General features: G+C 35.0%; 1 protein-coding gene across 2 annotated transcripts in view; it reads right to left on the bottom strand.

The window, feature by feature from the left end:
- The window catches only part of LOC142338254 (uncharacterized protein KIAA2013 homolog), a 79991-nt gene that overhangs the window by 41890 nt on the left and 13329 nt on the right, over positions 1–24772 (bottom strand). For both annotated transcript variants that reach the window (XM_075387924.1, XM_075387925.1), the window contains exons 2-4: positions 19484–19630; positions 4825–4946; positions 4303–4467 (exon numbers count right to left, since the gene is read on the bottom strand). In XM_075387924.1, coding sequence (XP_075244039.1) covers positions 4303–4467; positions 4825–4946; positions 19484–19630 — 434 coding nt within the window. The remainder of the gene's footprint in view (positions 1–4302; positions 4468–4824; positions 4947–19483; positions 19631–24772) is intronic.

Raw genomic sequence — 24772 nt, 5'->3', positions numbered from 1 at the left:
TCAATTTTTAGCATTTTAAAAAAATTACAGAGCAATCCTCAAAAACTAACACGACATTTCTTTGGAAAAACAATTTGAATATCCTTCTTCTGGATCAATGACACACCCAATCCATTTCAGTGACATACAAAGCAAAAATTAAACCACGAGGGTAAATTAGAAAAAAATAAACATTGCAATGTGTATCGTTTATTTCAGTGAAAACGCGTTTTATATATGCGTTGTATAACACTGAAATGACGCCTCTCGATAACATTACCTCGAGAATAACCCTGAATTAAGTAGGAAACAAGAAGTTAAAATATCAACCGAAAAAGCTAAGAATGAGAAGATATAGGCAAAAAAATTAAAAACAGATAAAAAGGGCAAAATTTCGATTAAATTCACTCCATTTTCTCTGACAAACAAAATAAATCCTCAAAAAAAGTATCAATCAAATCGAAAGATCGCCACAACTAAAGCAACGACAAATTCCAGCCTCAAAACTCCCCAAAAATTTTAAAAAATGGAAGGCGATTACAAGAACTGCTAAAAAAAGCATCCAACTGGACAAAGTGGTTAAAATAGCTGAAAGTTACATCTAAAAGTCTAATATTTGATTCAAAAGCTCAAAATTGATCCCACACGGAGTGATCAAAAATTCGCTTGCTCAGCGCAAAATTGTATCACCGCTACTTTTATCGCTCTCGCTCTCTCTCTCTCTCTCTCTCTCTCTCTCTCTCTCAAAATGATGCTTGCAGAAAAACTACTATGTTTTCTCTAATTTTGACTTTTTTCAGCAGATTGACTTAAACACTTTTCAGGTGCGGCATTTGCCTTCCTCTAAAACATCCGGTGAAATTAGAGGTCACCAATTTGTAAAAGACAGCGCACAATATAATCGAAATACTCTGGATTGCAAAAAAATAGGGCCGCTACAGTAGCCGGCTGAGAAGACAAGGGCGGCTATTAAAAACAATACTGCCAACTTTGATAAATCATACGCACATCAATTTCGCTATTAATTTGGAATCGTACTTCTAAAACATAATTTCTGTTAACTTCTTTCTTCAAATTTTAAAATATTTTAAGACCTGAAAAAAATCTTGAATTTAAATGCGTCCATCTTACTGTTTTATTGAGTTAATCGGAAGAATAAAAAAACAGTTCAATAAGAATGATATTCAGTTGACATCTCAATCGTAAGCAAGTCACTACTTTCAATCACTGTATCAACCTAAAATGCTACAAATTGCACCACTCACGTCAAATAATGCATCAATAGAGCCACAACCTTGAAAGAAGCTTTTCAGCACTTACTTCGGTGTTCAAATTTTTTCTTTTACTATTTGTACAAAAAATTTACAATAGGTCAATTAAAACCATTCTGATCTCAACTTCTATTAAATACTTGACGAATTATGCTCGACAAAAAAGTCATTGCTTGAAACGTGCAATATAGCATGATGAGCCAGCCATTAATGTTCACTGCGTAATTGAAGTATATCACCTCAATAATCCTAATAAAGACTAATCAATTTCGTACACAGACCACATGAATGTTGTAATTTGCTATTAAGACCAGTTGATACATTGAGCCTCGAATTAAATCAAGAGCATCAGAGATAATGATAATTGATAGTCACCAAATTAGTACTTTACAAACAAAGCTATCATTCTCCACATCTCAGACATGCAACATGGCCAAATTAATGAAGGTTTCGGCTAGGTAATATAACATCTCAAAGAATGTCACGAACTGTGATTAGACTCTACAATAACCCTCTTGGATCTTGAATGGCAAGCTTATGATAACTGACCGTAAATTTATTGGCCAATTCTACCCTCATGATGAAACTTATAAAAAGAAACTTTTCTTTCGTAGACTCATAATGGGTATGTTGTTTTTTTTAGTCACAATTAACACAAGTTGCATATGATATGTAAATTTGAGTCGATCAGATATTATGTCAAACCAATAATGTTTGGACAAAGTCATTAAAGCGTGCACGCGCGTGTGTGTGTGTGTGTGTGTGTGTGTGTGTGTGTGTGTGTGTGTGTGTGTGTGGGAGGGGGGGGGGGGTGAGTAGGAACGGGGTTACTTAATTTTTTTTGCAACAAGTAAATTAAATTATAACCATATGGCTAAACATACTTGAAACAAAATACTTCAAATTATTCAAACAAAAAATTAAAAATCAATCAGTTTTCTCAAAGAATCACATTACAAAATTTTCTTCCGATTGTTTTCTTCCTAAAAACGTTTTCATTTTTTGCCAACCGAAGACACTGTGGTAACTTATTCCATTTTTGTATGCATTGACGAACAATCGAATTCATTCCAAAGTTGATTATGACATTCTGTCTAATTTTGAAATGATTTGTGCGAGTGTTTTGATAAAGACTCAGATACCCGTGAAAATTTTCAGAATTTTCTGGTTTGGCAATATCATAATGAAATTTGATTAGCGACATTTTTGCTATTAATAGCTCAGCTGGTAGGATCTTTGTCTGAATTAGCAGAACTCTCACTTTGTCATACTTTTAATATTTTTGCGTAGAAAGCAGACCTTCATACCCCAGTCAACCTGTCGATTAAAACGTTTTGGGTTTTCTGCAGATAAATTTTGAAAAAAGACTGCTAAAAACGATAAGTGTGATAGCACAAGTAATTTTAGAAGAATGAGCTGTTTCAGGGAACTTGATGTCTAATTATGTATATTTATCTTATAGCATGAGCCATCTCTTTTAAGGTTTTATTCAGCTGCTCATCAAAATTAAGGTTCCTGTCAATTTAAATACGAAGATATGTGCAAGATATGTGTTGTGAGAACTTCGTTTTGTAAAAAACAGATCCGAAATCAGAACTATTGCGCGAGAAAAAGATTAATTCAATTTTGTTTGTATTCAAAGTTAGTTTATCCATCTCTACATATTTTTCTGTTTTTTGTAAAATTTCTTTCACTTTTCCATGTAATCTACTTTCCTTTCCACACCAGAAAAAACACTTGTGTCATCTGCGAATTGAATTACTTTCTCCGTTGTGTTTATATTAGATGAAAAATAGTTCACATATTATTCAGATTAAAAATCGTTCACAATTTCACAATCAGAGAACATGCCATTAAGTTTAACCTTTTGTCTGCGGTTGGAAAAAAAAGAAAACAGCAATTCTTTCGCTTCCTGGGAAAAATCATACACTTCATTTTTTTAAGAAAAATGTTATTTGAAATGGAATTAAAAGCTTTTGCAAGATCCAGAAAAATAGCAACAGTTTCTATTCTTTGATCTAAATTAGAAAAAACTAATTCAACCTGTTGTAAAACTGCATCGGTTGTTGACTTTTTCAGAAATCCGAATTACTCTTTGTTTATAATTTTATGCTTATCAATGAAATCCATCATCTGCGTCAGAAGAACGCGCTCAAAAATGTTTGCAAAACTCGGAGTTACAGAAATTGGTCGAGTTTGTGCTTTACAATTTATCACCTTTTTTGAAAATTGGTGTTACATAGGCCAGTTTCATTTTAGTTGGGAAAACTTTCTCCTTGATGCGCTCATTTAAGTCGAACTGTAGATGTTCGCCTGTAGCTAATTTGCAAGTCTTTGATACGAATTGATATTTCACCAGAATGCTGCTTTGTTATCGTCCAGCGAATCAATGACTGAATAAAGTTCTTCTCTAGTCACAATTCTAAATGAGAATTCAGGTATATTAAGTTTATCAGGGTATTTACAAGCAATATCCGAACCATTAAAACACACATAGATTAGCAAATGATCTATTTAGACAATTGGGCCAACATTTTTTGGATCCCTCGAAATTTCCCCACTTTCTCATCAACCTTGACACTTTTTTCTCTCGGACTGATCTTCTGTTTAATGAATTTCTATTGTTCCTTTCATGTTGGTAGCTTTTGAAAGAAATTGATGCAAAAATTGTTGTGCGCCTGCCTTAATCTCCTATTAACTAAGTTTCTTACACGCTCAAATTCTCACTGTCAGGATTGTACTTCTCACTTGCAGGACTTTTTCCCATTTGTTGAACAGAAAATAATTTTGGGCAACCAAATGTTTCAATTGTGTTAACCAGGGCTTCGAATTCTTAAAATTTACATCCGCTTTTTTAACAATCTGGGTCGGCGCGTGTTTTTCAACAATTTTCTCAAGAGTATCGATGAATGAATCAAACATAGCGTTGCCATTCTCACATTGGTACATTTTCCACCATTTTGCAAGAGAACGATCTCTATTAAATTTAGAACGTGAACGTATAGACAACGTGAAGGTATAGACAACGAGTGAACGTAAACGACAAACTAACCAGAGAAGGCATGTTTTGAGAATGTGTGTGAGTTGATGTCTCTTATGTATATGTGGTGTATGGGGTTGAGGTTGTGCTCTGCCTCAAGAGAGAGGAAGTGCTGGCTGTCATTACCAATCAACAATTTGCCACCATTGCGAAGGATGAAGCCATAGCGTCCATTGCCTACATCAATTAACAATCATTATACAACAACTCCAATTAATTCCACATTTTGAACCCTAGCTCAAATAATAAGAGCTTAAAAACTGGCCCGAATGCTCCCACGCAATTCAATACAAATTCAGGCAATATACTTTATGTGAAACGATATTTAACAACTACTCTTGAACTGTTTGAATAGGATATAAAAACTGGTTCAGAAACTAAAAATATCAAAGCTGCGCATATACTGATTATATCTATCCAAATACGGTCGCTTCTGTGTATTTCTAACAAAAATGGAAACCTGCCATCAATCTCACTTTTTCAAGCGTTTAATGCACGTGTAGGTCAACGAGATTAAGGCGACTGATGACTTGCCTACAAATCCGAGACTGTCGAAATCTTCGGACGCGGGTCTGTGTTTATGTCCTCCATTCACAGTAGGGGAAAGGGCATCTTCTGATTTATAATGGACCACTCTCACGTTGTTTGCGTCGATTCTATAAATATAACGCAGATAAAAGTGATCAATTCTTCCGACTCCTCATAGGAGCGAGAAAAAGTCGGCAACAAAGGTAGATTTTCTCTGTTTAGCTTATTTTTCCGAACAAAATATGAGCAAAGAGAGGTGCGAGTAGTGGTATGATTAGAGAGCCGAGCACGGTATAAAATCTCGGCTTTAAAATTCTCGGCTTAGGAAATTTTAGTCAATTTGCAGCAGCTGAAAATCTATAGTGCGTATTCTCCATATTTGCCCTAATCACAGACTGAGAAGACTCTATTCTCATTTAAATAATGCCTGTTCACTCTATTCTAGTCAGTCTTCAGATAGTTTGTGCACTATGTGTATACCTTAGACTCCGGCGTATTTTGTATATTCCGCCGTAATAATTGAAGTTCTCATTCGGTGTTTTCCTGAGCCGGGTAATCCTGTAGAATTAGGTAAGTCTATTTCGCACACAGAAATAAGTAGCGCTAGTTCTATTACCTTTAAGGCTGTAAAAGGAACCCAAATAGGGCCAGCCTTAATTTATTCTATTTCCGCCTATCTACAAAAAACTACAACAATCATGAGGCCTTTGATGACTTTCCGAATTATTTTGTGCCCCTCTATTCTTGGTGTTCAAATTTTCTCCCCTATAACTTAGGACCCATTAACTTAACCCCGATTTTTAAAACTCCCTAATCCTTTATCGCCGCCCTAAATTAATCCTATACTTTTTATCCCAATTTTAAAATGAAAGCAATTACGAATTTTCAACCAATAAATTAGGGATTAAAATTGGGGTGAAATGACTGAGGGGTTAAAATTTAAAACGTCGCCTAGAATTTTCATAGATCAGTTCAATGTAAATTCACATATTCAATGTAAATTCACGAGAGACTGGGTAAATTCATGAACGACAGTGGGGGATGGGGAGCGCAGTGGGACGGGATGTCAAGCGATGAAAGTGGAGGTAGGGTTGCGAGGGCTGGACCACAGGGGATCCAAACCTCCAGTTGCAGAAAGGTGGATGGGGGGACTGCGGTAGGGGGTCAAACTTTCAAGATTAAAAATCGCTCTTACCACTAGGAAAATGTCACCTCAAAAGTTTTGGTTAATCGCATTCTAAGAGACTGGTATGGCGTAAGGCTCTAAGAGAACTTAATGCCCTCAGGACATTACCTGTTTATCCCGTTTTTGAGGACAAAAAGTAAAACAGGTTAGATGAAAAATCGGTCAAGCAAAAAATAGCACTAAAAAGACCACATGACTAATATAATTGCTAAAAACTTTGTTATATTTCAAAAATAAAAAGCAAACAAGAAATCATTACTCATTCAATAGCAACAACTACGCATGATATCAACCACTTTTGAATTAAACATGTCTCATGACAACGAAAAATTTGTCGCAGACCAAAGTTTAATTGTCAAAAGAGTGATCACTTTAATTGCAGCTTGAAATTGTTGAAAGTATGCAAGCTAACAGTCACACTAAATTCCTTAACCACCATGAAAACCTTCCCCACTTAAATGGCGAACACAGTCATAGCCGTTTTTGTAAGACGGTCACACGCAAATTAATGCAGGATCATGAACATTTGAACGAGTTCTGACCTCAGCTACCATGCTAGTATGCATTAAAAACGAGCTTAGCTATTAAACTGAATCTAATTTGAAAATCTCAGAGTCAAGAAAACATTTGCAAATCAACTCATTGCAAAAGTCCTTAAACCGAAACTTTAATACACCCGACATATCCACAAAAATTTAACCATTTGACAGCTGCATATCAATTTTGCGACATCTCTACATAATTACAACCATTGAGAGCTCATAAATTTGCCTTCCTGGCAGCAAAAGAAAATTGATGCTCAAGAAACTACCAAATTCACGGTGCTAGGAAAATTGGCCGACAGGGCGTTTAGCCGACAAGGAAAAAATGAGAAATTTAGCCGACAGTTTTATCATAAATGGTCGTAAAAGTCTCATTGGTCCATAAATTGGTCCATAAAAGTCTCAGTAGTTCGGTTGTGATAGATTCATATCAAGTCCCACGAGCCGCTGAGGCATGGCCATGGCCCGCGAGGCATGGCCAGATGCGGTAAAATACGGTCCAACCACGGATAGACCTTCGTTACACTCGTTGATGAAAAAACTGCGGTATATTTGTCCGCTTACGAAATAGTGTTTTAAACTGACCAGTCACAGCTTCCGAATAAGTTTTATTGCTCATTTTACTTATATTGTCGGTTAAATTTTTCATTTTTTGGTTGTCGGCTAAACACCCTGTCGGCCAATTCGGCGGCCACCCAAATTTACACTCTACGTGAGTATATTTTCGGACCTTCTAAAGTATGACTGTATGGAATACTATCGAGCACAAACGAAAAACGTTTAGCTGGTTCCCAGATGCACTTACTAACATTGTATCTGATAACACTTCTATCAGGATATTAATTTAATCTTACGAAAATTTTGTCCGGAAAAAGGATAATAACGTTTAAAACGTTAAAGCGGAGTGCTAGTGAGTTATGCAGATGTGGGTGATTAATAGTTAAGTCAGCTCATACAGGATCCCTAACTGGGACGCTTTTCAACATTTAGATACCACGCCCACACATGCTAGCTGCCATCGAAAATTGTAATTTACTTTCATCTCTTTCTAATCGAGAAGCAAGGCTGACTGGCGATAAATTTGTTTTATTTTGTGTGACTTCAGTTTTGAATAGCTATGCATGGATCATTCTTTGTATCTGTGAGGGGTTTTCGGCCTGATTTATGAAAAATAGTTTATCTTTAGTATTATTTTCTTAAACCCAATCGAGACTAACTGGGGACGTCATTAAAGAGGATATCTCTAAGAAATATTTAGTTTCCCTCAAAGGAGCAGCTAAAATATACACAAAACAAAAAAACAAATAAACAAACAAACACACGCACGCACGCAATAGTGTTTTAAATTCATAGTGTAAATAGTGTAAAAACACAATACGAAAAATTGTTTTAAATTGACCAATCCCAGCTTCAGAATAAGTTTCATTGCTCATTTTAAATTGTCGGTTAAATTGCTCATTTTTTGGTTGACGGCTAAACACCCTGTCGGCCAATTCGGCGGCCACCCAAATTTACACTCTACGTGAGTATATTTTCGGACCTTCTAAAGTATGACTGTATGGAATACTATCAAGCATAACCGAAGACGTTTAGCTGGTTCCCAGATGCACTTGCTAACAATGTATCTGATAACACTTCTATCAGGATATTAATTTAATCTTACGACAATTTTGTCCGGAAAAAAAATAATAACGTTTAAAACGTTGAAGCGGAGTGCTAGTGAGTTATGCAGATGTGGGTGATTAATAGTTAAGTCAGCTCATACAGGATCCCTAACTGGGACGCTTTTCAACATTTAGATACCACGCCCACACATGCTAGCTGCCATCGAAAATTGTAATTTACTTTCATCTCTTTCTAATCGAGAAGCAAGGCTGACTGGCGATAAATTTGTTTTAATTTGTGTGAATTCAGTTTTGAATAGCTCTGCTTGGATCATTCTTTGTATCTGTGAGGGGTTTTCGACCTGATTTATGAAAAATAGTTTATTTTTAGTATTATTTTCTTAAGCGCAATTGAGACAAACTGGGGACGTCATTAAAGAGGATATCTCTAAGAACTATTTAGTTTCCCTCAAAGGAGCAGTTAAAATATATACAAAACAAACAAACAAACAAACAAACAAACAAACAAACAAACACACGCATGCACGCAATAGTGTTTTAAATTCATAGTGTAAATAGTGTAAAAACACAATACGAAATAGTGTTTTAAATTGACCAATCACAGCTTCAGAATAAGTTTCATTGCTCATTTTACTTAAATTATCGGTTAAATTGCTCGTCTCTTGGTTGACGGCTAAACACCCTGTCGGCCAATTCGGCGGCCACCCAAATTTACACTCTACGTGAGTAATATTTTCGGACCTTCTAAAGTATGACTGTATGGAATACTATCAAGCACAACCGAAAAACGTTTAGCTGATTCCCAGATGCACTTGCTAACATTGTATCTGATAACACTTCTATCAGGATATTAATTTAATCTTACGACAATTTTGTCCGGAAAAAAGATAATAACGTTTAAAACGTTAAAGCGGAGTGCTAGTGAGTTATGCAGATGTGGGTGATTAATATTTAAGTCAGCTCATACAGGATCCCTAACTGGGACGCTTTTCAACATTTAGATACCACGCCCACACATGCTAGCTGCCATCGAAAATTGTAAATTACTTTCATCTTTTTTCCTAATCGAGAAGCAAGGCTGACTGGCGATAAATTTGTTTTATTTTGTGTGAATTCGGTTTTGAATAGCTCTACTTGGATCATTCCTTGTATCTGTGAGGGGTTTTCGGCCTGATTTATGAAAAATAGTCTATTTTTAGTATTATTTTCTTAAGCGCAATTTAGACAAACTGGGGACGTCATTAAAGAGGATATCTCTAAGAAATATTTAGTTTCCCTCAAAGGAGCAGTTAAAATATACACAAAACAAACAAACAAACAAACAAACAAACAAACAAACACACGCACGCACGCAATAGTGTTTTAAATTCATAATGTAAATAGTGTAAAAACACAATACGAAATAGTGTTTTAAATTGACCAATCACAGCTTCAGAATAAGTTTCATTGCTCATTTTACTTAAATTGTCGGTTAAATTGCTCATTTTTTGGTTGACGGCTACACACCCTGTCGGCCATTTCGGCGGCCACCCAAATTTACACTACGTGAGTATATTTTCGGACCTTCTAAAGTATGACTGTATGGAATACTATCAAGCACAACCGAAAAACGTTTAGCTGGTTCCCAGATGCACTTGCTAACATTGTATCTCATGCCAATCCAAAAAGTTTTGACGCACTTGTATCAGGATATTAATTTAATCTTACGAAAATTTTGTCCAGAAAAAGGATAATAACGTTTAAAACGTTAAAGCGGAGTGCTAGTGAGTTATGCAGATGTGGGTGATTAATAGTTAAGTCAGCTCATACAGGATCCCTAACTGGGACGCTTTTCAACATTCATATACCACGCCCACACATGCTAGCTGCCATCAAAAATTGTAATTTACTTTCATCTCTTTCTAATCCAGAAGCAAGGCTGACTGGCGATAAGTGTTTTATTTTGTGTGAATTCAGTTTTGAATAGCTCTGCTTGGATCATTCTTTGTATCTGTGAGGGGTTTTCGGCCTGCTTTATGAAAAATAGTCTATTTTTAGTATTATTTTCTTAAGCGCAATTTAGACAAACTGGGGACGTCATTAAAGAAGATATCTCTAAGAAATATTTAGTTTCCCTCAAAGGAGCAGTTAAAATATACACAAAACAAAAAATACAAACAAACAAACAAATAAACAACAAACAAACACACGCACGCACACACGCGCCCACACAAACACGAACACACACACCTGACGCAATCACAAGGGCAGTATTTTTCAGTGTTTTAGTGAATTGAACTTTTGGTTTTTGCTACTTGTTCAGCCAAACTATGTTACTGAAATTCAGGTTTAAAGATGGTAGATTAAATATATGGGGCTGAAAAGAAGCATAACTTTCATTTCTAACAACTATAATTCAGTAATTCAGAAATATTAATCAACACCTGTTGCGATAATAGCAGTTAAATAAACTTCCAGTGTAATACATTTTAATGCCCGATCGACACTGGAAAAACACTTCAGCATTAGACTACGAATTTATCACACTCTTTTATCGCCACTGTTAGTAAGTAAACAATGGCGATAAAAGAGTGATGATAAACTCTAGTCTAATGATGGAAACAGTTTGATAAACTTGTAGTCTTATAAAACAAACATTATCGCAACAGGTGTTGATTAAAAAGATTACTACACGATTAATGAAAATAGCCAACAGATTGACGGATAGTAGCACAATAGACCTCCTTAACCTTCATTCGAAAGGAAAAAGCAATAAATATAGATAAATTATTCGGCTGTTTTTATCTGGAATTTTAAATGTTTGATTCGGAGTGTAACTGTTGTAGGTCATATGAGGGAAACGCTCTAAAAAAGAGTTAAGCCAAAATTAGATCTTCCCAATGAAAAATTCAGAAAATCGAATCCACAAGAATTGGAGCACTCAAATTTGCGACACCGATCATATGCACAGTATTGATTCTCAATTCGTAAATTTTTAAAACTTCGAGTGAGTGCCATGTCTTTTCTTATGTGTGGTTATTATGTATGGTTTTTCAAAACTTATCACACATTTCACCTCCAAATTGAGGCAGAACAGAGCATCAAATGACCTCGCGCAGACCAATTAGATTGAACAATAACAGTAATCACTGAAAATGAAGTCAAATTTTGCGAGAATCATCGATGGACACGAATTAAAAACACATACAAAAATTGCGAAAATAAAAGCGACATATGCATTATAGCAATAAAAACAAAATTATAGCCGGCAAATTACCGGAAAATAGCCGCTCCTTGACGCACATCGGGATTGAAACAGAAACATAAACCGACTATGTTGAACGAATTGCTCTCGAACGACAGGCGATGCAATTTAATTCAATGTCTGTAGGCTAGATATTTCTTTCTTTATGGGTGCAAAATATAGTTGACCATCATTGACCTCCCGCTTCCCAACCAGAATCACTGCCCACTCGTCTATCAGGCCCTTCTTGTTGCTATGCTGCAATCGATTTCATTTTAGCAACAAGATTTACTTCGGAGTGAGAGCAATGGAGATCCCTCAAAAAAGAAGAACGAAAGCGTGAAAAAGTCACTTGAGAAGTCAAAGAATATTCTCGAAGAAAAGCGCAAAATGTTTAAGCAAAAAAAAAACTGCATAAAAAGACAACACGTTTACAATAATTGCTACGAACTTTGTTCGAGAGCAATTAGAAAAAAGATCAAAAAGAAGAGATAGAAATTGACAGAATTTTATTCTAAGTGTCAAAAAGTGTTCTAATTTGATGTGGAGTTTCAGTTAAGTTCTAAAATTATACTCAATTCTGCTTTCAAATTGCAGGCTATTAAGCTTAATACTGATGTCAGCTAGCAACTACTCTAATTAACTTCGATAATCTGATGCACTATGACTTACTGACCGGGTCTTATCGGCATATGTCGTTTTATTTGATTTTGCTCCTTTGACCATGACCGTATTCATTACATTGCGTAATTCAGTCAATGGATTTTAAAATCCATTCACTAGAAACAGCGCCTGAGGTACAGAATACAAGTCGTGACTTGTGAAACGAAAACCGTGATCAAAGAAGGAGAGCGCCTAAAAAATAGCAGAGAGGCTGACGGCGTCTATTAAACAAATATTAAACAAACTATTCGCATCCGGAGTATCGACCAATTGAATATTACGATCTAAAACTAACAATAGATTCAAATGATGAACAGACAAAACAGTCCCAGACAGAAGAGTCCTAAATTGCAAAAAAAAGTCCCAGACAAAACAGTCCCGCTCAAAGCGCTCGTTAGACTGATCAAAGAGAAAGTTAAGTTTTGATCTTGAAAGAAAGCTTTGAAGTCTGAAAATCAAAATCACCGTGGCGAAGTAGGTAGTGCTCTGGGCCAGCATTCGGAGGTCGCTGTTTCGAGCCCGAGTGGGGAAAAAATATTTTCGCAGAATTCAAAAATTGAGGGTAAATCAGATCGGAATGTGGGGAAAACTGGGAAAAGCGTTAAAATTCGGAGAACCCGTTCATGGGTTGTCGTGAAAGAAGGGAAAATGAAAAGCTAGTTCAAGATCGACATTTTGCAATAATAATTAGATCGCTTCTAGCGTTATTTTTAAACTTACACAATTTTGGTGGAAAATGAATGAATCACAGAAAATAAAGGATCACAAACACAAAAGCAACACCTGTTAGAAATTGATATTATAACTGCAGCCTCTCAAGAAATCAATCATATTTTGATGCTGGTACTTTTTAACAAGTTCTTGTAAATCTGCATCAATTTTTGCGTAATTTGCTTTCTTTGGCCTCTTTACTTGCTGGCCAGCTGTTATCTTCTCTACCATTATTTCTGAGTTTTTTGTTCGTCTTTGAATTTCTCAATCAGTTTGAGCAGTGATGGATGTTTTGTATTGCGCAATTTTACAAAACTACTGTTCCAGCCTTCGACGGAGTTGTTGGTTCTGGCATAGCGCCTTTTTATGCGCTCGCAGCAATTCCATCGTTCAATCGCAAATCGTGGTTTCTGTCTCTGTCCAGAAGAGTTGTATCGGCTGATGTAATAGTCTTCAAAGTAGTTGAAAATTGACTGACAGTCTTCTGGACACGTTGACTGCAATTTTTCAAACGCAGTAATGACATCTTTCACTGGCAAAAAAGCCGTACAAAGCATCATTCTGATATGCTCTCGGAACTCCAAGTTATTGTTGTATTCCGAAGCTTTCCCGCCTGCCTGCACATGTCTCCACACGTTCTGACCAAGGTGAAAGAAACAAAATTGAATTTGAATGTTTTCATTCCACTGAAGGAATGCATTCCGAACTGCAATTTCAAAATCGATTGTTACTCGTTTTTTGATGTTTCTGGAAGGGAACAGAGTAGTTTTCGATAGCTCTCCTCTTCTTTTTCAGCAAGAAGAGCATACACGAGAGGCAAGTTCACGCCCTCAACCGAAGCGTGAATTGTGTAGACCTGATAGAAGACGTTTGGAGCTGTTGAAAATGTCTTATCGCAGAACCAGTCATATGATTGCTCGAGCAAGTCGATGGCTGGCAGAGTCGCAAAAACAATAATTCTTTTTTCATCGTGGGGCCCTGAATAATAATACATGAACTTCTCACCACTATGTGCCATTTGTAATAACTCGGGAACGTCAAATCCTTTCAGCGACGAGGGCTCACTCATTTGTGGACGGTTTTGTTGGCGCGTTCTGTTAACTGTCCGTTGGTTTGAGTTGTAAACTGGAATGTTGGCTGCTGTTTCTCTGTTGATGTCTTTTTGGGCGGCAAAAATTGTTTGTCGGGGAGTCTCGTCAGCAATTGCTGCTCTGTCTTTCAACGCTGAGCGGAATTTTCTCTTTTCAATATCTGCTGGATCAAGTATATGGCGATGAACTGTAATAACTTCGATTTGTTCATTGCGTAGCTTGACTCTGCCATTGCATTTTGTAATACAACAGCGCCAAGAAGATGCGCCATCTGTAAGTTGTCGGTGCCTAATATAGCCATAGCCTTCAAAGACGAGCAATTCCGACTTTTTGTTTGTCTGAATGAATTCCATATTAACAATTAGCGTCAAAATTATGACGCCAAACATCGTGAGGCACTCTTTTTTATGCTGCACAATTAAAACTACACCTGTCATTGAGTTTAACAATTAGTTTTGCGTCCACTTTTAATATTTTGATAATTTGATTCGGTTTAGCTTAATTGTCGGATTAACTTTCGTTAATTAATGCGTTGAAACAAAATCTGTAAAAGTTTGGAACTATATTGTCTGGGACTGTTTTGTCTGGTTTTTGGGACTGTTTTGTCTGGGACTGTTTTTTCTGGGACTGTTTTGTCCCGACACGATTCAAATAATTAGAGACAAATAAATCTTTATAGCATATAAATACAAATGCCTTTTGTTTTAGGGTATTCATTACCCAAGTTTCTTGTCAAAATGGAGATCAAAAATAGATTCTAAGTTAATCTGTCTTGATAAATGAAGGACAAGCAGAAACAGACAAGAAATTTGAGAAAACAAACACTTGAAACAACAAACCAGAAATTCTTGCTGGCGACCCCTGTAAACCGTCACCAACGTAAATTGAAGACTGATTTAACTAAAAGATTGTTTGAAAAATTAAAGAAGCCGGAAAGAACATGAAAAAGTGCCCAATTTTTCCAAAAAGCTACTTTTTCACCATGCATTTAGGCCTTCCTCGCAACCTCAGCATTTGCTTGTTGATCCCATTTTGAAAACTAGAATTAATAAAAAAATGGAGCCACATCTCACAAAAGAAAACAGCAAGACAGGTCCCGAATTACAATCCAGGGAATTAAAGGTAACAAGTGAATACCTTTGTGCATTCGCTCATCTCTTTTGGATCTCAGCTCACTAAATACCAACAATAGTTCTGCAAACCGATGAAATTTTTAATACTTGCAATTAAGGCTGAACGTTCTGTTGTTTGGGAACCTGAGGTTCGAATTTATGCTTTAATTATAACAGTGCATTAATGTATATGCCATCAAAATTTCAGGGAAAAAACGTGGCAATCGCAAATATATGGTTGATTTCAAAAAACTGACGCTTAAAGATGAAACGAACTTCAGTTTTTAATTTCACGCAGTCTTGGAGGGTTACAGCTGCAGTACTTGGTTCTCGCTTTTGAAACAGCAGCGCCAAAACTGAGGAGTTTACCGATTAACAAGTCTGAGACTAGATTCCGTTTTTATGTCAGCAAACTTCAAGTAATGATCTTTTTACTTTATATTTTCACCGATCATCTTTTTGCAGGTCGACTTTTTGAATGAGCTAACAAACTATATTTCTAATCAGATAGACCACCGAGTAACCAAGAGTAACCAACGAAGTATTGACTGCTTCCTAAGTCTTCTATAAGACACGAGAAAAGCATTTACCAGTTTTTTTGGATATATTCTGTTTTGTCCCCCCACTTTAGTGGGCATATATTTTTACGCCTCCCAGGCGCACGTGCTATTTTTTACGTGCTAACGTGCCATATAACAACATATAATTTGTAACTGGATGCGTAAAAAACACTGGGAGGCCAAAAGAGAATAGATCCTTTTTCTTACGGAAGTATTATTTCGCAATTGGAAATAATGCCAGTAACCTTATACGAAGAACAAGGAGGCTCGGTACCGAGCCCGCAAACCTTATTTTCGACTTAATTTTCCACCAAATGCGGAAAAGATAGAAAAATGCAATTCTGTTCTAAAGCAATTGGTGTATCCATTTCAAAAACACTTTAAACTCAAACTATTAAAAAATTAAATAATGCTTCATTAGAGGGCCGATGATATCTGCTGATAAGGAAACTAAGAGCCAAAACAGACATCAAATTCAAATAAAAACAAGCCTTAATTACGACCAAAACTCTACCTATCCATTTTTATTCTAAAAAAGCTTAATAACAAAGTCAAAATAGAATCCGATAAAACTAAATTAAACAAATTGACTTGCATTTCACCAGAAAAGATATAGAACTTTGCTTTATTGAGAATAATAAAAAAAGTAGACAAAAACAAAAAAAGCAAAGTTAAAAAGAATTTTATACATTTTTCGTCTGCACATAGGAAAACATAGGACCCCTGATTATGTAATTGTCTTACGAATACAAAAAGAACAAATTCAGTCAAAATGAAAAATCAATCATTTTAAGAAAGCGGTATCGAATACTTTAAATCAAAATCTATGAAAATCACTGAAAACATTGAACATAATCAATTGCGCCTTTGGAAAATGTGCAAAAGTCAAACGTTTCGAAAAGTGAAGTTTAGTTCTGATGCCTAAAAACCTTTATCTAAATAAAACACTAAAGATGACTACATTATAACTTATTTGAAAGAGTATATAACCTCTCAGCGTGCGGAAACCGCGCTAAAAGGTGGCAGAAATGAGATAAAACACACAAATCTGAACAAAATCAGAAAATTTTCTGTAACTTCAGTAATAACAACCATAAGCTTTCAACTAATACAGTAAATTGCGCAAATACCGTTTTGAAAACGAAAAATAAAATTTTCGCTGAAATTTTATGTATGTTCATTGAGCTTCAGTTACTCTTAAATTTGACTCGATAATAATTGAGTTGTGATTTGAAATGATTCTGGTCTAAAATTATCTTCAAAAAAAGGCAAGAACCTTTAAAAAAACAGCACACCTCATTACAATCCGACATAAAAATTCTAAAATTAGAACGCAACTAATCTTGCTATAGCTGCTCCATCCAAATTATTGTTCCAAAACGTAACAAAATAGCTAAATGGACAGAAAAATGTCAATTTATAAATTAACTGATGAATTTTGGATAATTATAGAGTTATAGTAGCGAAAAACCATTAGGTATCAACTGGAATCATTAGATGGTTCCTGTAATAGCTCCTTAGATAGAAAATAAGACCCTTGAAGATTTAGACTCAATCATAAGACTACAAAAATAACTAACTTCTGGCTCATAAAAAACTATGAAAACACTTTTAGGAGCCAGAAAAATCATGAGCTTTACCCAGAGAACACAATATTTATTCTTTCGCCCTAATTTTAACATAAATATGACCTCTCATTAATTTAAATTCACTAAATCAATGCAGAATTGACTGAAGCTGCGACGAAGAAAATTGCAATATATATAAAACGGACAGATTCAAAAGACAATCCATTTTTTTCGTTGCAAAAATCAACGGTGGGACCAAAACTGGCCTTACTGTCACTACCGGTCCGTTAAAAAGGTCAGTGTTCCAAATAATCCAGCAAAAAAAACGTTTTTGGCGAAAGGAATTCTTAATATCAAAAAATAAATTAAGCGGTTTTGATAAACACGGATACAAATTAGCGAAAGGCTGACAAATTCTTAGTTCGAGAAAAATTTAATAGAGGTTAAAATAGTCACAGAGACGGCTAAACATGCATATTTGGTCCATTTTTCAATAAAAATGAGCAAAATGAGTTAAGGTTGAAACAATTCGGCATATCTCGTTGATCCTAATTTTAGGAAAAAAGAAATTTTCAAGCAGATTGGAAAAATTACGAAAAATGTAAACAAAACAACCGAAGTTCACAAAATTTTTAACATCCGTAACTCCACGTAAAAAGCTAAATTGAAATCATACCCGGCAGATAGACGGAAAATAGCCGCCGTTGCTTCCAATAAGCATGATTGGGATTGAAAGAAAGGATATTGAAAAAAAATATATTTTTGTACAAAAACATTTTTAGGTCCGATTTATTTTGATGGCATTTCGTAGTTGAACATACTTGTTTCTTAGGTAAAGCGAAACATTTTTTTGTTCGACGAAGTAAAAAAACATAGCAGGACAAGTCCTGACGTACAATTCAAAGAATTTTCATAGACTAAACAGAAAACTAGACCTAGAACGGACTATGAATGGCTTGGGAAAACCATTTAGAAAAAATCCTATCCAAAAAATTGAAAAAACAGTAAAAATCAAAGTGAAATTGCCGCATGTGAACAAAAAACCACTAGCGAGAAAGCGAATTTTTGTTCTCTCACCGTTTTCTCACTCCACTTTAAATTTAGAGCAAAAAAATCACGCCGCAAAACCACTCACTTTTTCGCTCCACTTCCTGTTTCGGCGTGACCAAAATTACTACTCCAATTTGACTTCAAAAATCATGAAAATTTGTGAACAGATCTTAAAAAAACATAGCCGGAAGAATTCCGGAGACGACTCGAAGGAGAAAATTGCCCATACTTATGACTAAACAACTGAAACAACTATTGTGAACCCTGAACCTCCACAAATGCCATGAAAAATTTGAGGAAGAATAGAAACGGCAATCAAAAACTTAAAACAAATGAAAAAAAAAATAGAAAAATTTAATGACTTTTTTAATAGTACAAAGAAACATAATGTCGAATAACGTTTCTTTGCAATTAGAGCAATGAAAAGCTCGCAAAACAATGGGTAAGTCATAATAGGCTAAAAACACTTGTCTAAGATTTTTTTAAAAAAGAAAAACTGCAAAAAAATAAGAAAAATGGTTTAAAATTTCACAATTTTTCTGTCAATTTTCCTAAAAAAATGATATATACCAAGAAAACTTTAGCCAATTGGTATCTGAATATTGTTTAAGTAACAAGCTTCTATTCAAATGCCACTTAAAGCAATAAAACAAAAAACCAGGAAAAAAAACAATAAATTTCGTCTAAAAATCAGCAAAACTGATCAAAAACCTCCAAATTAGCATTTAACTCAAAGTAACTACTTGAAACCTTCAATTCCTATTGAAACCAGCCTAAAATTAATACAATATCAATATCAAACCTCATAACCATCAATAATTGCAAAAAACTGCTTTTAAAAGCCGCACGTGAACAAAAAATTCGCTCGCTTAGAATTTTTTTTCACACATCAATTTCTAGCTCTCTCGAAAACAGCGGTATGAACAAAAAACCACTCTCTTTTCGCTCTGCTTTTCACTTTCGTTCAGCACCAAAATCACTCCAAATTTTTTCACGCGTTTCATTTCCCGCTTCAAAAACCACTCCAATAAAATTGATTTTAAAAAAAGGACTTCTCCAATACTCCTCTTCGAGTCGTAAAAAGACAGCGCCCCAATACAATTCAAATTCTTTGAATTGTAAAAAATTAGGAGCGCTATAATAGCCGGCTGAGAAGCTGAGGGCGGCTATTAAACAGTCCTTTTAAGTTGTTATTCTACGCTTGACAAGCTTTCTAATGATACCACTCACAACTCTGTATCGATCGAATAATTATATCGATCGGCAAAAAATCGGCTAAAGTGGGTCGAAACTATTATAACTCTGACAATGTTTGAAACGGATCAATAACTTGCCTGTCATCTACAGATGCCAAATATGTAGCTAGACATCCTGTTCTTGTGGTAACAAGTCTGTTCCTCGTCTCACTGACCAATCCAGGAAAGAAGTAAAATATCACTACGCAGAATATAATCAGTCCCAAGAACGCCTTTCTCCAGTTTCTGAAACATGCAAAGTAACAGTAGAATGAATAAATGCCATTACTTTTTGCACCGTCCATCAATATGAGGAACAAACTAAAAGTCCCTACGATTTTAGTTCCTGTATTTTTTTTACATTGAAGCTTATCAAGTTGTTAAAAAATTTCTAGGACAGATTTCCAATACTGCTCTTGCATTTCATTTTTTCAACAGAACTTAGTAACTAAACTAACAAAATTTCTTTCAAAACGAACTCCCAACACAAAAGGAGGTCTATATGAAATAAACTAATTAAAAAAACTTATTCAGATTGAGAAAATTGTACACAAACAAAAAAATATGCTGTAATTTCAAAGAATTTCAGATTATATTAACTGTAGAATTTTAAAGCGTTAAAGGAAACTCATTAGTTGCTGCAGTCATCAAGGAGTTACTTCCTGATACAAAACAGGTGTTTTCTCTGCCTCTCAGGTCTTTTCTCTGCTGCTTTCAAGAAACCTATATTTAAACATAACCGACTAAACGTCGGAAGAATTGCTCTCGAACGACTAGTGGGAGCTCTAATCAATTGCAACCTGCTTCCTTTGAGCGCGGGTGGGCTATTTAGGACTAAGAAGTTCAATAGTGCGCTTCAAAAAACCACAGAGGTTAACATATACCACTATTAAGATTTAAAGTGAAAAATGGCACCAGTTTCGGCGCACTTTTCATTTGACTTTTAGTATTAAATTGCCGCCAATTGAATTCAGCTGCTTGAAATTGTGACTGAGAGATAATTTTAGATCACGCAAAACGCAAAAAGTCCATTTTCTTGGTTGCTAAACTTTTTCAGCGATTTATTTCTTAATTCAATTTTGCCGTTTGAATTAGCTAATGGTATCTGGCAAAATAGACCAATCTTAAAACGCAGCTAGCAAACTTCAATTACCCTGCGGTCAAAAATTCTGGTTTAGGCAATCTCGACAAACAGGGAGCTATTCGAAAGTCTGGAAAAAGAACCAATTTATTATGCAGACCAAAACTTTGAGTGACTAGATAGATGAATCTGATTACAAGAGCTAGCGATAGAGGAATAAGAGCTTCAGAACTGTTGAAAAGATTTTAAAAAAGAACCATTAATAAACCGACAAAACTACTGTCTTCCAAATTTGAGAAACTAAACCGATACTCAGAAAGCAATATTAGTCTCGTTTTTCTATTTAATTTTTTTGTTTGCTGAAAAACTGGTGTCTTCTGCTTTTCCTAACTCAGAGAACTCGATTTTTATATTTGCTAGATTCTTCGAAGCTTCCATTAAAAAAACGTAATATTTCAGGTTTTTGATGGCCAGTTAAATTTTTCAAAGCTTTCTATCACATAATTATTTCTTATGGGACGAATAGCAAAACTTATCTAACGACTGAAAACAAAATTGGGTGGTTCTTAAAAAAAAATTGAGGTAAACCTGAGTTTCTCTACATTTTTTTTTAAAAACTACTCATTTTAAGAACTACCCAACCTGACATTTTACTTTTCCATATAACGTTGAAGACGTGAAACATTGCCTCAAGGAAAGCGTCCGCATATTCATCACCCAGTGTGAGTGAACAAAAAAACTTGACACAAATTACTGAAATTGTTATCATTGAATGGCTATCTCAATTTCATATAGAGTTACTTTTTTCAGCCAAGAAAAATATATGAAGTATATTGTCCGATAGAAAATTACCACCTAAATTGAACCAAGTTGAGACTATCAAGTAACTACAGACACTGATTTCTCAGTATTACTATTCACCTAGACATTAGAATCAGAGTAATTTCTAATTTATCTATTTAACATATTAAGATGATTTCAAATACAGTAATATTGCTAAACTGTTCTCCCTTTACGGATATTTCAAACTTCAAAGCCGTGCTACGTACGGAGAAAATTATGAAATTTAGTCAAAAGCGCCTATCGTAGCATTTGTATTTTTTTCAAACAGTATTGTTTCCGCATTTCAATGTTAACTCATTTTCAAAGACTAATGTCAAAAATCCCTTTCTCTGAGTGGGTTAGTTAACGGCAACTAGTTACTAAAATCTTAATCGTATTATTCTGATAATTCGTGAACTTTTAATGCTATGTACATCTTCATCTCCTGGAAAGATGTTTAAAAGGAGAAAACCTCTTACTAATATATCTCATTAGACGTTAAACAATTTTATAACATAACTGACTAACGTCGGGCGAATTGCTCTCAAACGACCGGCGAGGAGTTGGCTTCGCCAGTAGCTAGCCACAGTTTATTGAACCCAGCGCTAGCTTGATTCGACTCTTCAACTTTCAGTTTTCTAGCTTTGTTAGTAAACAAATCAGATAGAAAACATAATTAAAAAACTTTAAAAAGCCAAGAAAAATATATAAAGTATATTGTCCGATAGCAAATTACCGCCTAAATTGAACCAAGTTGAGACTATCAAGTAACTTCAGACATTGATTTCTCGGTATTACTATTCATCTAGACATTAGAATCAGAGTAATTTCTAATTTACCTATTTAACATATTAAGATGATTTCAAATACAGTAATATTGCTAAACTGTTCTACCTTTACGGATATTTCAAACTTCAAAGCCGTGCTACGTATGGAGAAAATTATAAAATTTAGTCAAAAAACGCCTATCGTAGCTTTTGTATTTTTTTTTTCAAACAGTATTGTTTCCGCATTTCAATGTTAACTCATTTTCAAAGATTAATGTCAACAATCCCTTTCTCTGAGTGGGTTAGTTAACGGCAACTAGTTACCAAAAAATCTTAATCGTATTATTCTAATTCGTGAACTTTTAATGCTATGTACATCTTCATCTCCTGGAAATATGTTTAAAAGGAGAAAACCTCTTACTAATATATCTCATTAGACGTTAAACAATTTTATAACATAACTGACTAACGTCGGGCGAATTGCTCTCAAACGACCGGCGAGGAGTTGGCTTCGCCAGTAGCTAGCCACGGTTTATTGAACCCAGCGCTAGCTTGATTCGACTCTTCAACTTTCAGTTTTCTAGCTTTGTTAGTAAACAAATCAGATAGAAAACATAATTAAAAAACTTTAAAAAGCCAAGAAAAATATATAAAGTATATTGTCCGATAGCAAATTACCGCCTAAATTGAACCAAGTTGAGACTATCAAGTAACTACAGACACTGATTTCTCGGTATTACTATTCATCTAGACATTAGAATCAGAGTAATTTCTAATTTACCTATTTAACATATTAAGATGATTTCAAATACAGTAATATTGCTAAACTGTTCTCCCTTTACGGATATTTCAAACTTCAAAGCCGTGCTACGTATGGAGAAAATTATAAAATTTAGTCAAAAAACGCCTATCGTAGCTTTTGTATTTTTTTTTTCAAACAGTATTGTTTCCGCATTTCAATGTTAACTCATTTTCAAAGATTAATGTCAACAATCCCTTTCTCTGAGTGGGTTAGTTAACGGCAACTAGTTACTAAAATCTTAATCGTATTATTCTAATTCGTGAACTTTTAATGCTATGTACATCTTCATCTCCTGGAAATATGTTTAAAAGGAGAAAACCTCTTACTAATATATCTCATTAGACGTTAAACAATTTTATAACATAACCGACTAACGTCGGGCGAATTGCTCTCAAACGACCGGCGAGCGGTTGGCTTCGCCAGTAGCTAGCCACGGTTTATTGAACCCAGCGCTAGCTTGATTCGACTCTTCAACTTTCAGTTTTCTAGCTTTGTTAGTAAACAAATCAGATAGAAAACATAATTAAAAAACTTTAAAAAGCCAAGAAAAATATATAAAGTATATTGTCCGATAGCAAATTACCGCCTAAATTGAACCAAGTTGAGACTATCAAGTAACTAGAGACACTGATTTCTCGGTATTACTATTCATCTAGACATTAGAATCAGAGTAATTTCTAATTTACCTATTTAACATATTAAGATGATTTCAAATACAGTAATATTGCTAAACTGTTCTCCCTTTACGGATATTTCAAACTTCAAAGCCGTGCTACGTACGGAGAAAATTATGAAATTTAGTCAAAAGCGCCTATCGTAGCATTTGTATTTCTTTCAAACAGTATTGTTTCCGCATTTCAATGTTAACTCATTTTCAAAGACTAATGTCAAAAATCCCTTTCTCTGAGTGGGTTAGTTAACGGCAACTAGTTACTAAAATCTTAATCGTATTATTCTGATAATTCGTGAACTTTTAATGCTATGTACATCTTCATCTCCTGGAAAGATGTTTAAAAGGAGAAAACCTCTTACTAATATATCTCATTAGACGTTAAACAATTTTATAACATAACTGACTAACGTCGGGCGAATTGCTCTCAAACGACCGGCGAGGAGTTGGCTTCGCCAGTAGCTAGCCACGGTTGATTGAACCCAGCGCTAGCTTGATTCGACTCTTCAACTTTCAGTTTTCTAGCTTTGTTAGTAAACAAATCAGATAGAAAACATAATTAAAAAACTTTAAAAAGCCAAGAAAAATATATAAAGTATATTGTCCGATAGCAAATTACCGCCTAAATTGAACCAAGTTGAGACTATCAAGTAACTACAGACACTGATTTCTCGGTATTACTATTCATCTAGACATTAGAATCAGAGTAATTTCTAATTTACCTATTTAACATATTAAGATGATTTCAAATACAGTAATATTGCTAAACTGTTCTCCCTTTACGGATATTTCAAACTTCAAAGCCGTGCTACGTACGGAGAAAATTATGAAATTTAGTCAAAAGCGCCTATCGTAGCATTTGTATTTTTTTTCAAACAGTATTGTTTCCGCATTTCAATGTTAACTCATTTTCAAAGACTAATGTCAAAAATCCCTTTCTCTGAGTGGGTTAGTTAACGGCAACTAGTTACAAAAATCTTAATCGTATTACTCTGATAAATCGTGAACTTTTAATGCTATGTACATCTTCATCTCCTGGAAAGATGTTTAAAAGGAGAAAACCTCTTACTAATATATCTCATTAGACGTTAAACAATTTTAAAACATAACCGACTAACGTCGGGCGAATTGCTCTCAAACGACCGGCGAGCGGTTGGCTTCGCCAGTAGCTAGCCACGGTTTATTGAACCCAGCGCTAGCTTGATTCGACTCTTCGACTTTTAGTTTTCTAGCTTTGTTAGTCAAC

This window comes from Convolutriloba macropyga, chromosome 4 (assembly GCF_964194025.1).
Source record: "Convolutriloba macropyga chromosome 4, txConMacr16.3, whole genome shotgun sequence".
NCBI lineage: Eukaryota > Metazoa > Xenacoelomorpha > Acoela > Convolutidae > Convolutriloba > Convolutriloba macropyga.
Note: the sequence above shows the minus strand (reverse complement) of the source record. Positions and strands in the feature narration are given on the sequence as shown.